This window comes from Copadichromis virginalis, linkage group LG7 (assembly GCF_057382275.1).
Source record: "Copadichromis virginalis isolate Kocher_CV1m ecotype Utaka linkage group LG7, C_Virginalis_male_GT1.1, whole genome shotgun sequence".
Lineage (NCBI taxonomy): Eukaryota > Metazoa > Chordata > Actinopteri > Cichliformes > Cichlidae > Copadichromis > Copadichromis virginalis.
In genome coordinates, this window is record NC_140624.1 from 54,763,716 (window position 1) to 54,779,780 (window position 16,065).

The 16,065-nt window shown below is 41.4% G+C and overlaps 1 protein-coding gene across 1 annotated transcript in view; it reads left to right on the plus strand.

Annotated features, from left to right (window-relative positions):
• LOC146706169 (netrin receptor UNC5D-like) overlaps positions 1-5,205 on the plus strand; it is a 171,027-nt gene extending 165,822 nt beyond the window's left edge. Inside the window, exons 15-18 of the mRNA XM_085464233.1 lie at positions 169-318; positions 1,561-1,725; positions 1,957-2,135; positions 4,267-5,205. Of these exons, the coding sequence (XP_085320359.1) occupies positions 169-318; positions 1,561-1,725; positions 1,957-2,135; positions 4,267-4,465 (693 nt within the window). The 3' untranslated portion in view covers positions 4,466-5,205. The remainder of the gene's footprint in view (positions 1-168; positions 319-1,560; positions 1,726-1,956; positions 2,136-4,266) is intronic.
• Positions 5,206-16,065: the final 10,860 nt, after the last annotated feature.

Consider the following 16,065-nt stretch of genomic DNA (forward strand, 5'->3'; position numbering starts at 1 on the left):
AACTTGAACTTTTGGCTCTGATTCATTGGTGCATGTTTTCAAATCTGTGCTCTTTTGTCTTTATGTCTTTTTCCTGACACACTGACACTTAACAACCTTTTTTCCCTGTACTTTGCTAACCCGTACCCCACCACTGGAAAAAAAACATGTCACACCTTTCCTTATCAGGAGGTGGCAGTGGGCGAGCGCAGCAGGGGCGGGCGGCTGCTGGAGGAGCCTAAAATGATGCTGTTTAAGGCGAACACTTTCAGCCTCCAGGTATCCATCCAGGATGTCCCACAGTTGCTCTGGAGCATCAAGCCTTTCACCACCTGCCAGGTAGGCACTTCCTGTTTTCTATCGTTTCGAGTCAAAAGCAGGACATGTGTTAACTGCGTGTGCATGTTCAGTGTTTGTCACGGTCATGCACAATGAAGGAAGCTGTGCACCTTCATCAGCTTCCCTGTTTTTTTATTTGGTCACATCAAAGCCAGAGGACAGCAGCAAGGGCACAGCAGGGGATCACTATGGCTGGCTATCTCGCCCACACACACACCCTTACGAACTTAATTATGACTTCCAGGCAAGGCATATACACACACACACACCCACTCTCATATCATGCTTATCTTCCTTGGGGTCTCCATGCTGCATGTTCTGCTCTCCCCCGTGATGTTTATCCCACCAGTGACATCCTATTAGCAGAATTAGCCTGTTATAATGCCCCAAGTATACTAACTAGGATTTCTCAGGGAAGAGCCGCTGTGAGAGGGTGCTGCAGGGAAGACGACGACAGGCTTTCATTCAGACACTACTCTTGTCTAAAGGAGGCTTTTATAAGAGTTTGTCCCGCTGTCTGATGGATCTGAAGAGAGGATGATTCATCTGTAGAACAGTGTTTTTGACCTGTTCTTACTGCACCACTGTCTGGGTTACACAGTAGTTAGTAATTGAAGGTGAAATGGACCTTTTAGACTGCATAGCTCTGTTACTTTTAGTTTTTTCAGTTATTTGGAGGAAATGTAGTGCGAGCTGCCCTAATACCATCAGCACAGCACAGCTCCTGATCCAACAGGTTGCAGTTACATGTATGGGTTTTGTATTAGGAGTATTAAAATGTGGAAAATTAAAAATAAGTTAATGAAGTGTTTGATGTCAGTAGTGTCGTTATGTTGACCATCTCTGGACTTTCAGGTAAGTTTGGTATTTAGTTGCTTTATTAAGAATGCTCGTGCATTTGTAACTTAACCATTTTTTTCTCAAGCAGTAGTTAAGTTTTTGCACTAATGATTGTAGCCTTTACACGTGGTTAGCAGAATGTATTTACATCCTGAGGGCTCTAACACCCACCAGTGCTCCTTCTGATGGGTAGACTTCTTGATTAGGCAACATCATCGATTGGCTAAAGAGGCCGCTCGTTCAGTCTTAATTAATCATGTAAACAGCAAAGCGGGTGGCAAAGCAGGATTCAAATAACAAATGTCTTTAGTGGGGATTTAATGAGTGTGTTGTCTCCACCAGCCTAATCCTTTCATCATTATGTTCATCCTGTCCGCCCTCCCGTCTCTCCTTGCTCCGCAGGAGTTCTCCTTTTCTCAGGTGTGGGCCAGTAACCAGCATCCCCTGCAGTGTGCCTTCACTTTGGAGCGATACAGCCACTCCTCGTCTCAGCTCTCCTGCAAGATCAGCATCCGACAGGTCACGGGCAAGGAGCAGATACTACAGGTCTACACGTCTGTAGTGGAGGTGAGTAGCACTCAGAGAAGGCGTGGTGTGTGGGCAGTCATGCGGCCTGTTAATAGGTTCTTTTACTGCGCTGAATAACTCTTGATTTGATTTAAGACCTTGCTTAATGAGCCTCTCAGGGAGCTTTTCATCTATAGATTGCAAAGTCCTTGTCCTTGTCTTCACGTTGAGGAGGAGAAACTTTTTGCATCAAATCACCCTGACATCTCTTACTTTTTGTCTTGCTACTAGAATGAAAAGGGAGTGGTTCCCTTTTTCACGCAGTCGGACTGTACCATCACCTCTCAGACAGGGTCAAGGGCCTTTAAAATCCCCCTGTCCATCCGTCAGCGGATCAGCACCACCTTTGACACCGCAAATGCCAACGGGAAGGACTGGCAGCTCCTGGCTCAAAAGCTCCACATAGACAGGTCTGAGTTTTAACACTCTGAATGCTGCATTTCATTCTCGTGCCTCAGCTGCCATTTACATACTGCTGAGTCAAATAAAAGAGCAGGTATGTTTTCTTTAGGTCCGAGGAAGAAAATGGAAAATGTTCCATAATGTAAACACTGTTCCCACTGTGAAGACTTTTGTTTAAATCTGAAATTTAGACACCACGTCAGAAATTATCTTCTCCAGCCTTCAATAACATGCCACACCGCCAGTTTCATTATAGATCGTAAAACACATGCAGAGAAAGGGAGAAATGTTAGGCACAGCCAGAATACTGTAGAGAAGAGATGCAGTGTTTTGTAGAAATCTGAAGAAAGGTCTCTGACTGCTGACAGGCCAGCCTCTGGCAAGAAAATGTGTTCATGTTAGCACTTCTCATTAGCAGCATCTCTGCATGTGCTCCGTCCTCCAGCCTCTCGAGAGGTTGTGCCAGGTCAGTTATTTGCGTAGGCTGTGCAGGATTTCAGTTGTTTGTTGATGGGGTGATCTCTATTTGTGCTTCAAAGGAGACGTCAATAATCAAGTGCTTATAGCCACGAAGACTTTAGATCTGTGCACCCAGCTCCATCAAGTACTTGAGGAAGAGAGTACTGACAGTGAGTACACTCTCCATCTTGCCAGTTGGAAACACATGAGAGGGAAAAAGTTCACTAAGAAGCTATGACGGGAAACTGTGTGATTATGGAATTTCGCTTCAGCTGAGTCTGAAAACAAACACCTGTGACTGAGAAATGGGGAAAAGGATTTCTGAGCTTTTTCTACCCAGCCAAACACACCAGGAAGCATCTAATGGGAATGTCTCTACCTAGTTAAGCTGATTTTTGTAATTATTTCTCTGAGTGTGTGGGAACATCAGCATACAGAGGTGGGAAGTAGATTGGCAAAGACAGGGAGAAGGCAACAAATGAAATCCCATTGTAATGAAACACTGCACTCTCTTGGAGAGGTGCTGTAACAACATCAGAGGAAGAAAATAAGTGGAGATTGAATTTAAAACCTGTTTTCTCATGAACCACACAACAAAGTGTGGCTTAATTTTATTGTTCTACTGGTGTGTTGTATTATTTTTTTATTGATTGTTACCATTGTTTAAAAAATAAGAGTTATATTTATCCAAGGATGGTAAATATGGAGCTGCCAGGCTGGACTTGAAGAGGAAGATTCATGGAGTTGTTGAAGGAGACACGCAGAGGGTTTGTGTGGCAAAAGAGGATGCTAGAAATAGGATGAGATGGAGGCAGATGATCTGCTGTAGCGACCCCTAAAGGATCGTACAAACCCATGTGAATCAAAACAGAATGCAATGATTCTCTTAAGCCCGTGTTATTAAAAATGGAACATAGAAAACATATGAAATGTGCCATTTTAAGACAAATATTGACTCATTTTGACTCACTTTGACAAAAAAGTGTGGACAGGGCCATGTTTACCACTTTGTAGCATCCCCTCTTCTTTTAACAGTCTGTAAATATCTATCTAAATATCTGTTCTTGTCTGATAGAGGATTTATAATAGTTATCAAATCCAAATATTTTCAGTTGGTGAAAGGTCTGAAATGCAAGCAGGCTACAAAGTTGTGATGTATAGATGCAGTATGCACGACCTTTTCTGAAAAGGTTGTAACCTAGACGGGAGCATATTTTCCTCTAAAAGCTGTACATACCTTTTAGCACTGATGGTGCCTTTTCAGATGTGCCAGCCCCTGAATTGGATGGATGGATCAATGGATGGTAAAATGCACAGTTTGAACACTTGATATGTTTGATATGTTCAATTGTAAATAACACAAGCTTAAAGGAATTTGCCATTTCGAAGGCAAGAAGGGTCTATTGAAAGATTAGACTGAATATTCACAAATCCCTGTACCAATTTCAGGCACAAAGTTCAGGATATCCCAGCTCCTGCAGCTTTGACTCCTCTTTTTAGTCTCATCTTTTGTTCATCGTGCCTTTTTAAAAAAATATGTACTTAGAACAAGCAAAATTACCTCAGTGATTTGCATTGGCATCTTTGGCATAATAACTGCAAAGTGATCGCCTCATTACTACTTCACTTGGTTGTTATCCATCGTCAATATTATAATGTTCGATTTTTCCTGTTCTGCAGGAACTTGTGCTACTTTGCATGTCAGGAGAGCCCGTCATCAGTGATTCTGACTCTATGGGAAGCCCAGCACCCGGATTCTGGGGACCTGGACTCTCTGGCCAGTGCCCTGGAAGAAATCAGCAAGGTTCATTCCCCTAAGGCGGTCTCTCTGAGCTGCAGCAAAGAGGAACGGGACTCTGAATTCACAAAACTGGCGTAGAGTGGCTGTACATCAGATGAAAATGATGAACCTTTACTGCATGAACATTTATGTTCAGGTGTAGTAGCTAACCTACAGTGAGGTGGAGGAGATGCACAGAGGCCAGCAGGGCAACTTAATTATTGACTGTTACTAAAGGAACACCTCTGTTAAACCAAATGAACCATAGAGGCAGAAGGAAATCAGGAAATGACCAAGAGATGTGTTATTAGGAGGCACCAAGAAACTTTGGAAAGGCATATCAAATTGACACACAAACACACACACATTCATCTTTCATTGAGAAATGTCAACTTCTGATACTTCTGAAGACCAATTTGATACCCTGTGTTGAAGGATTACAGAAGCCTGTGAAAAGAAGACAAAGTGTGTTTTAAGGAAGCTGCCAATCAGGTTGGTGCCGTGACCTCCCAGGATTGGATGTGCCGGTACTTGCCCTCAAACAGTCATCTGGGCTGTCAAAATGTTTAGTGTAATGCCATATTTTCTTTATGTCACTGACACCTCATGCTTTTTTTTTCTTTTCTGCACATATTTCTGCTGAAGCTTTTTAAAAACACAAAGAAAAAATGAATATTGGCTCTTTATTTTGTCAGAACATCTTATTCCACAGTGATCAGTATATAAAAGGACCTGGAGTCCACATGCTAAGGAGATGGAGATTTATGAGAAATTACTTTTTAAATGCCTTTGAGAGTCATTTTACACACTTTTTTCAGCTCAACAGACAGAGTCCACTGTCAAAGGAGGAAAATTACGTTTTACTGTGAGTGACCTCATAGCAGGCAGACAGTGGGGACAGAAGTGTGTAAAACGAAAACAAAAAAGATTTCTGGAGCATGGAGATGATCAAATACCAGGAAATGGTTATTCAGAGACACTTTGCCATCTCTTACTCCCTCTACTCCTGTCTGATCTTCCCAAGCAGAGGCAGCATCCACTTGAAAAAGAAGATAAAAAAAAAGATATCCTGATCAGGAAGCTCCCACATTCGGTTGCTCCAGCTGCCCCCTCAACTTAATAAAGTGACTTTGTGTTGAACTCTGCGTTGGCACTCTCTTTTCATGTGCTTAATGAATTGAATTCTGAAAGGCCAGACAGCCCACATGCTGCACAGTGGTAGAAATCAGTCCATGTTCAAAAACTCAGATAAGAGATTAAGCAGAGTTTCAGAAAGGTGTAAAATATATACATATGCACTATTTGAGTTTGGACAGCAGATCATTGCCATGTTGGTGTTGCATCATGCAGCTGTTTGAACTCCATCTGAAGAGAAATATCTGACAGTCTCTTGGTTCTAACCCATCAAATTTGCCTAAATTAGTAACCCCCCTTGAAAGGCTCAAATATTTTTAAATGCCTAAAACTCTTGATGGATTTAAATTCTTAATGAAGACTTTCAGCAGAGTTCGTCTGCTCAGTAAGACCCTGTGCTCCACGGCACTCCACAAAGTTTGACATGGTTTAAACATTTTAAAAAGCAGCATGTTGAAAGAGCACTGCTTTCTTTCTTACTTTGATGCATACTTTGGCATTTTGAGAAATTCAGCCATCGCACATAGTTTGCCAAGAATGTTGAAAATTTGACACTACAGCCGGTAGTTGCTTAGCTTAGCATTACAGCTGAAAATGGAGAGAAATAGCAAGGCTTGCATAGGAGTAACAGCGTGTGCCCAAAGGTACCTCTAAATCTCAAGTACCTACCTGTAAAATTTGATTATAAAAACATTAGATTACATGCAGGACTATATGCCATCGCTTCACCATGTATCTTTAAGCTAAAGGCTAAGTTTATTGCTAGCTGTAGCCAGCATCAACATTAGGTTCTGGGAGTCCAGGCTTACCTAGTAAAGTCGCTGTGTCCCCTCAGCTGAATTCCACAATTATACTTCAACTGCTCAACTAATTCATCCAATTTGGTAATGAAAAACGCATTTGTGGTAACCAGGATGACTAAGGAGGACACTGAACCCACAGGCCTATGGAGGTCAGGTCAGGTCAGGTCCCGAAACTAAATTGAGATCATTTCAGCTTGTGCAGCTAGTTTTAGCTAGCATGCGCCTAGTCAAATATTGCAAAAACACACGAAAACGTGTTGAGAATACTGTACGCTCACAGTCAGCTTTCCTACTGTGTGGTGATTTTACTTATCCACTTTGGCACCAAGAGAAAATGCCTACTACTATGCATATATCCTTCCAAATATGTATAGGGTGTTTGGGAAGTGATTTGAGCCGAAAGCCCCCTGCTGGGAGGGGGCAAAGTTGACAACCATCCAGTTGTCATGGTCTGCTATTGATCCACGTTGGCTGTATCCTTCCACAGACAAACTAGTGTGCAATCTAGTGAATTTCTCAACATGTGGAACAGTTCTTCTATTTAGCCTCCCAACTTTGTGGTCAAGCTGGCAGAAAAAGATGCAGATTGAAGTGCTCATGCTGGCTTCATACTAAAAAATGTATTTCTTATTGATTCGTGCCATCGTGGAAATAGCACAAAGACATGCAGTTCATTCAATAACTGCTGGGAATATGTTTTCAGTTACCCACGACTGCTCACTGAAAATAATGCAAACCTGTACACAGTTAGCAAACATATCCAAACCTTGTTTTTCTATCTGTCTGCATCAAAGAACAGCACAGAATAAGTTGGACTGATTCTCCACTATTAGCTAAAAAGTTGCTGACCAAAGTTTGGAATGCAGTCATGACTGCAGGAAATTTATTGACAGACGCCCTCTTAGTAGTCGCATGCTGAGTCAGACCTCTTACGTTTAGTCAGGATCTAAACATAGCATTTAAAAACACAGCTCACAGTACAGTAAAGATATATATTTATATATCTATATTTTACTCTTGGATGTATCTTCTGAAGAGTGTAAAGTGTCCGTTCCTGTCTTTTCAGTTTTCCCATTCAGATTCCCCCATTCCCAGTTTATAAAAAGTGTGAAAAGCAAAATAACATTACGATCTGCCTTTAGTCAGCATGGTGCTGACTAAAGGCAGATCGTAATGTATTTTTCATGTCTTTGTAATGCTGTTGACATCTATTACCTGCATATCTGCTGAATGAGGACTAACAGCAGTAGAAACTGATGTATGAACAGGAAAAGAAATTGGTCCGTGCAGTGCTGTTTTTCTACAGCAGCTGCATTATTCCCATACTTGCTTCTTCTGTTTGCCATCAGGAGATACTTTCCATTGCCACACGAACGGGGCCAACTTTTAGCATGCTCACATATGGGAGTGCAGGAATCATCTGGAAGAACAATCTTACCTATTCAGAGTTTGGTGCAGGGGATCTCCAGCAGAGCTGCACCGTTGGCCTGCGTTGCTAAACATTTTTCTGCAGTTGCTCACCAAAGAGCAAAAAAAATAATCTAACACATACCCCACTGATACATCATCATTCCCTGAGCTGACTCCTTGAAAATGACTTCTGATGAAAGGCTGGATCTGCCCTGCATCCTCTGCAAGCTGCTGTGTGGCAAATCATTTCTATTAGCTTTCAATTTTTATGATTTTTTTTTTTTTCTTTACCGTATTTACAGATGTATCTTAGCTCGGGTCTTTTTAGATCTCAAGAAATACACACCATTCCAGCCATCTACAGCCTTCTATAGGGCAAGTACTGGGAGAAAAACATCACATTGAGAAGAATGCATAAAGGGAAGGAGGGCATGCAAAAATATGTGTGCTTGAATTGATGAGAAATACAGCCAGAGATGAGCCTTTTTATAAAGAAAACAGTCAGTCGCTCTGGTACTGCTGCTCCACCCTACACATTATTATTATGGAAATATCAGAAAGTCTAGCAGTAATACAAACAGCCTGAAAAAGGCCATTTCTCCAAGCTGAGCATCTTGAGAATGCTGCAGTGGATGGGTGAAAGCTGATGGTCTACTGAGCAACCAAATTGTATTCAAAGAAAAGGACTGTGAGTCTTGATTGAAAGGTTGACCCACAAAGACGGGATATAGCCAGTATTTTCTGGCAGCACAGAAAACCACCGAGCACCTGCCAATGGGCAGTATCCATTTTTCTACATCAGAGTGGAAGATACTTTATTAAGTCATTTTGTCTCCATGTGGAATCAGCATTACTCTGCTCTCCCTAGTTTTCAGTGAGCTTTCTAGTCAGGGAAGGAACCACACGATGCTATGCAGCTCTCTAACAAACAGTGACAACTCTCTGATTTATGCCACCTCGCAAAGATTTTGTGGACACTGCTTGAATTAAAAATGACTTTGGACATTTGGATTTTGTTTCTGGAAATTAACAGAATTTCTTTTTTTCTTTTTTTCTTTTTGGCAGAAGGAGGAAACTTGTCAGACTTTTTTTGGCTCAAGATTTGGACAAGAAGGTGTTGCTTTGCCAAATGTTCCCCTTTTCCCAGATTGTCCACTCAGTGTCTCACATACCTTGAACTTTGGAGATTTTTCTTTAGTGAAAATGTTCAAATGCCAAATTTTTCCATCTTCTTTTACTACTTCAAGCCAGCTTCCCTCTCGCCCTACATATGCACACGTATACACATGCATACAGGAGTCACAACAAAACTGAGAAGCTTTACAGTTACCCGTGTTGTGCATCACAAAAATGAGTTTTCTAACTAATTGTGCCTCTTTGTGTGGGTTTGGTGTCATAGGAAAAATCTGTCCAGAATGTTTTATTATTGTTATTATTATTATTATTATTATTATAATACATCATATCAAAGGAACTAATTTGTTAGTTGCAATTTGTTATATGCAAGCTGTATTGTTTGATGCCATGCGCATACATCTTATATACACTGCAGAGGTGTTTCCAGAGAATACTGAAGCATTCAAACCTGCTAGCTCCGATGCTAAGACGTGCAGTGGCGATAAGCTAGCTAGAGATTGAGGATGCGCTTTGTGCCCATCAGTGTCCTTTCCATAAACTCAATGACTCAGAGTGTACATGTGCGACAGTGTGAAAGAGAGTTATGTGTATACTTTAAAAAGCTGTATAACGTGTCCTTGGAGAATCCAGCCTATAGTAGTGCTACCATCTCAGTTTGTTCAGAGTGTGATGTAAAGTGTTTGGGTTTTTTTTTACTGCCTACTATCTTAAGATCGACACTTTGGGAGAAAAACAACAGATGCTAACTTAAGTAAAATGATCTGAGTTCATGAAACGTGGTGACAGTTTCAATCAAAACTTTCTCATTTTACTGTTTTTTCTTTCGGTTGTTTTTTTACTTCTGCTGCTGCCTTTAAAAATTCGAGCATCCTACAAATCTATTTATTGTATCGAACAGCTGGGTATGTTCAGTATCTATTCAGAAGGTTCTGTATATAATTTATTGCATTTTCTGTATGTTTAGTTGGAAACATTTCAATGCATTTTCTGTGCTAAACAGTTGAGTTAAGTGCTATATGAATGTTAATGTTGAGAACAGTCACTGGTGATGTTCCTATGGGCCAATTCTTTGTCCTTTTTCCCATTTTTTTTTCAAAGTTTTGCAAAAATTTTCAAACTGTATATACTGTATTGTGTTGAAATAAATATGCAGTGAAACGGTATTATTTGTTGTTGCTCTAGGATACAATCAGTTTCCTTTCAGATTAGCTAAACTGCCCTAAATCTGGCCAATTTATTAGGTACCTAATCAGCCAATCATGTAGCAGCAACTCTACTTCTGCTACTACTCCTCTGGGTATTTCAGAAGACGCTGATCTACTTCCACATAAACCTCTCTACAGTTTACAGAATGCTCTGAAAAAGAGGAAATATGCAGCGAGCGGCAGTTCACTGGGTAAAAGATCCCCTGGTGATGCCACAGACTGACCAGGCAGATTTGTGATTTGGGTTAAATAGAAATTCAAATCACCACTTGTTAAAACCGATTTATGCAGAAGAGCATCTCTAAATACATAGCACATCAAATCTTGAAGCAGATTGGCTACAGAAGCAGAAAACCACACCGGGCACCATCAGGAAGCTGAGGCTATTGGACAACAGATGATTGGAGACTTTGCCTGGTCAGAATTTGGCATCTATAATATGAAAGCATGGATCCAGTCCACCTTGTAACAGCAGTCTTTGGCTCTTTAGCACCAACTATGTATCACAGCCTAGCCGAGTATTTCTGTTGGCCAAGGCCATCCCTTTATGACCAGTGTTGAGTATAACCATCTCCTGATGGCTGCTTGCAGCACAATTATTTGTCATGTCACAGAACTCCAGGCATGTCAAACTGGTTTCTGAGTTCACTGTACTCAAATAAGCAAAACTGAAACTCATCACTAGAATAATCACAAGTTAAAAACAGAAATGAAAGCTTCAAAGGTGTCACTGGAAATAAAGCTTGCGATCACCTGAAAAAAAAGAAATCCAAAAAGGAACCAAGAAATCCAACAAAATCAAAACTTCAGGCATAACAATAAAGCAATTCGCAAAGAATTCAAAACCGCCAAAACAACAAATAACCTGAGGACGATGACAGGAAGAGCTTACAGAGAAGGAGAAATTCGCTTTCTTTCACAATTAAACTTGTTTTGAAGGATTTTATAGTCAACATAGAAAAAAGTATGAGGCATTTGTAAACAAGCTTATTGATAGACACAGCAATGCTGCATGCTACATCCTAACGTCTGGATCCTCACATGCACAACAACAAGAGCAGCAAGAAAAAACTTTGCTGCAGTACTACTGAACAAATAGCCGCTAACTTTGCTTAGCTTCATAGCTTGGTAGCATTTGCTAATCACTATGAAATAAATGAACAGATGGATAAACCTTGACCGTATAATAGCACAAGATGGAAATTCAGGGGTAATTCCAGTAAATCATTTTCACTCAGTACTGCACTGTAACGGTTACATAAATATAAAGTGTTGAAATTGAGAGCTTCAGCAGACAACCATGAGTAACACTTGAGTATACTGAGTTGAGACTACTGATGCTAGTTTATAGCTCTAATACTGAAAATGGTAAATGAATGAGAACTCATGCTCCCATAACACTGAAATTAAAGTCTGAATTCATTTAAAACCTATATACCTCTGCTGTGAACATTAATATTAAACATTAAACACTGCTGTTTAATATAGAAGCCTAGTTATGTAAAGGATTTACTGTGTTTTATGAAAAGCATCTTGGTGCTAATGATTTTCCCCTTACTCTAAAACACAGGTTTGTTCTAATAACTACTTGGTTCAAATAATGGCTGTTTGATGATTGAATACCCTGTTATAAGCCCACTAACTTTCACTTTATAAAAAAGTAGTTAGTGGCAAATTAATTTGCAGCAATGCGCAGCTCACTGTGCTGCAGGAAGCTCTAACGCCTCCGCCAAGCACCAGGTAGGATGAAACACGGGAAAGCTGAGAGCTGAGCTCAGTGTGATGCATTACTTTTAGTTCTGCATCTACATAATTGCAATAAACAATAACATAAATAAATAAAGGAACGCTGGACTAGAACTAAAATTTGTCTACTGCCATTGATGAATGAACTCTCTTCCTTTCAGGAAGTCTGTTCTTATTAAAAAGAAGTTCTTCCTCCCCATTATTGCCAACAGCTGGATTATCAGATAATTGACATTCTCTGATATTTTAGGTTCTTTATAATATTACATATCACTGTTAAATTAAAAAACCAAAAAATGATCCATCTATATGAATTAAATCAATGCCAACAATGGCAACAATCAAACCTCAGTCCAATCAGCAGATGGCACTGTATGCTGTCTTCCTATTAAAGGTTATCTTGTCTAGACATGCCTCAACATTCTCTGTGTGCGCATGTGCACACAGAGACAACTGTAGCTTGTTTCCATGACATGAGGCAGCCTCACTTGTATGTGCCCCTTCACAGTGTAGGTAAGGTCTGCTCAGGCCTGGCAGTCAGCAGGCAGCTACACCCTGTCTGCCAACACCAGCAGTGGAACATTCACCCAAGAGGCTGCAGTAACTGCAAGACTCTGTGAAGCACAAGTGTCACTTTGTCCTTGCAAATCCTGCTTGATCTGCATTACTTTATACTTTCCCACAGCAGAGCTCGAATTCTAAGTTAATTTTTATCTATTCTAGTTGAGTATCGTCACTCAGCCATGCAAGCGATCTCCCGGCCGGATGTCATCTGTCCCAGGAAGGCAAACAGGCAGGCTGCAGGCCTTCCCAGCAGGCCTCTCTTCCCCTCCAGACACTACACACACACACACACACACACACACACGCGCACACAAATCCCTGGCACAGCCATAGCCCTCTCACCCCTTCTATACCATGCCCCACCCACTCTGTGTCTCTGGACAACTGCTCTGACTCAAAGTCATTAAAGATGACTCTCTTCTCGCACTTTCTTTTTTTTTTTTTTCAGCCCCTCTCTCCACTTCTCTTTTCTTTCCATGCTGGATGAAAGGCCTCCCAGACACCCACTCCATGCACATACCATTCAGGCCAGGACACACAGGAAGTCTATGTGCTGCGCTGAGAAGGGGCTAGGGAAGGGGAAGGGGAGGGCGAGGGGAGGGGGGGAGTGACAGAGGAAAGGGGATGGGAGGAGGGGGGTGAGCGTTCAGCACAGAGGGAGAAAGAAGGGAATGAAGAGAGGAGCGGGGGGGGGGGGGGGGGGGCTAAATGCAAGTCATGTGAAGCTCATGAGAACTAACCTACAAAAGTTGGAATCTTATTTTCCTTTTACCAACTCTTTTCACCCTCCGCAGGCTCTTAATCTCACATGTGTTTATTTGCTGCTAATATGCCAGCTCCATCTATACTTTAAAGAACATTTTTTTGAACTTTGAGCTTCAACTTGGTACAAAATGTTTCTCTCATCTCAAACAGCCTCAAACAGAAGCTTCAGTTAAGTTGTTGTCAAAGACTGATTTGGACATTGCTAAATGTAGTGCACAGCGATTATCACATATTAAGTTTATTGAACTGTGCTAAACTTTGGTTGATAGGAAGCCAGATGAATTCCTCGCAGTTGTTTGGAAGATCTGGGTTTTTCTTCTCTTTTTTTTGCAAAAGGCGCCATGCCTTTTAGTTATGAGATTAGCTTCAGCCAAAATTTGCTATGGAACTGTGAATAATTGCATCACGTGGAATGGAGCACTCAGTGCATTTGTTACTTTTACAGGGTGTACTGCTTCAGTGTGTGTGTGTGTGTGTGTGCATGAGTGGGTGGGTGACTGCAGCTCCAGCTAGCAGGGAACGGCGTCACGTCGCATGCTTTGAATTACTGTACATTTGCGGCTGGTAGACAGGCTGCTGCCAACTGTCTCTGAGTGGATCAGACAGCTAACATCAGCACTGTGGGCTCTGCCACGAGTCCCACTTTAATTCCCTCTCACTTTTTCCAGCGTGCTCTCCTTTTCTGTCTGCTGGAGTTCTCTCGACGCTCTGTCTCATGTTTGCGTGCTCTTCTCCATGCCTCTATTTTTAATCAACTTCACACTCTCTGCCATTTTTTTCCCCGTTTTTCTCTCAAATCGCAAAGTATATACAACAGACACACAGACCCTGACACCCACACACATTCCTATAACGCGGCTCAGACAAACACCCACATTTGTCGGAGGGTTTACACGGTTCACCACTCAGCTAATCTTCGTGGCCTTGCACACAGTGAAGTCTGCCTTCTGTCGAAATGCGATTATAAAAATGTAAAAACAAAAGCGGACTCAGGTGACTACTTGGGGCGCATTACAACAGCGTGATTGCTTTTGCTTTAAACTGGCCTCCTCCTGTGGATCCTGCCACAGGTGGTGCCAGGGAAAGTACTGATGACATCATGGGCAAAGGTTTCAACAAAGACGAGCATTCCTCACTCAGTCATAATCCGCGGCCTTCATATACGGCTCGTCTTTAACCAGACAAAACCGGTCCGGACGCTTTTCTCTCACACCTCCTTTTTGCTCTGTGACAGCTCCTTTATTTCGCCCCCTCCCTCTCCCTCATCGGCACCACTATTAACCCTTTTTTTCTCTAACTCAAGCAAAGTGTTAATTGGTTTGACACAAAGGCACTTGACACTGTATTTCCAGTGTATCTTGCCAGGAACTCCCACACGACGTGTCTTCTGTTTTTGTCAAATGACTTTAGGAATTTGGCATGAGTTGATTTTTTTTTCCGGCACTACTAAGAGGACATTGATTCACAAAGGCAATTTTCACAAGACCCGTGTCCTTACTTATCCTCACTATTGCAGTCTAATCTTGTATCAAATATTACTAGCAATAGAATAAATTGTCCTTTTTTATGTAAATCTACTTCATGGGACATACATTACATCCAGGAAGTGGTCATACATGCAAACCAATGCCAAGAGTTTCTTTGGTGTTAATACCAAAGAAGGTTTGGAGCTCTTCAGTTACTGAGTCAACAGACTGCAGGAGACATTTACGGACTGTGCACCTCAGTGCTTATAATACCACTTTACACCTGATCGTGGAATATCGGGGGGAAGAAAGTTCATGAATAGACTTGTTGCAATGATGGCTTCCTGTTACAGTGCCACACTCAAATTCACTGAGCACTTCAGCGTGATCCCTTATTTCACAAATGGCGCTGGGCAGTATGCATCTGAGGCAATGAGACTGAAAACACCCAAATTCAAAAATTAAAAGTGTGGCCCAGTACTTTTCGTCCATATGTTGTGTGATGTGCTATACTTCCTGCAAAGCTCACATTGTCAGTGTCAGTGTTGGAGTCAAGGCCTACACACATTTTGTCTGTAGTTTCTCAAGGTGAAACTTTTTCCTTACCCCTACTTTTTGAGCAACAACAAAAAACCTCACATTCAAGAATGCTTGTGCTGGACATTGAAATATGCCTAAATATCCATTGCCCAGCATTTATGTGTGGGGGAAAAACCTTGAGTCTTTTTAAAGCACACTGCTTTCATCTAAATTAAATTTGCGACAACTGATTTTTTTGGATGACTTGGGAACAGCACTAATAAATCAGCTGATTTCTTGATACATAAACTGTTTATTTCTACCAGTTTTATCACCAGCCGAGCTTCTGCCTTAATCATGCAATCAGTAGGTTTTCTTTACCTGGTTTCCAGTCTGTGACTAGGGTTAGGTGAAAACTAGCAGGTCGATTGCCATTAAACTTGGTAGGTAGGCATCTAATTTACACCCCGATCTAGCTCTATTACTCCTAACTCGTCCGGTGTGACTCGAGCAAGGCTGAAGTGGCAAATAGTTTAGCCATCTTATCGCAAAATAATTGACTAACGGTAAGTCAAGTTCATTTGTTGAGTGTCTGAATTCACGAGGATGCCCAAACTAGATGTCGTGGTTTTGATGAGCTATGATCAATGAGCTACGATCCAGAACTGCAGTCATATTGGTACTACGAAGCCACGCTGTTTAAAAAACGTGCATGTGTCCCTAAAATGCAATTAGACAGCACCATATGCTGCTTCAACACACTTTTGGTTGACTGTTCTTCCCCCACAACAACCCTTTTATATAAAAAGTAATCCTGGTATGTTTTCTTATGTGTAACATAGATTATAGCAGGTTCATTTCTTAACGTGTTTTGAATACATAACACCATTTGTGTGAATGCATTTCTTCTCCACTGCTGTGTCTGTAATGAGAAGGAGGACTGTAATAGA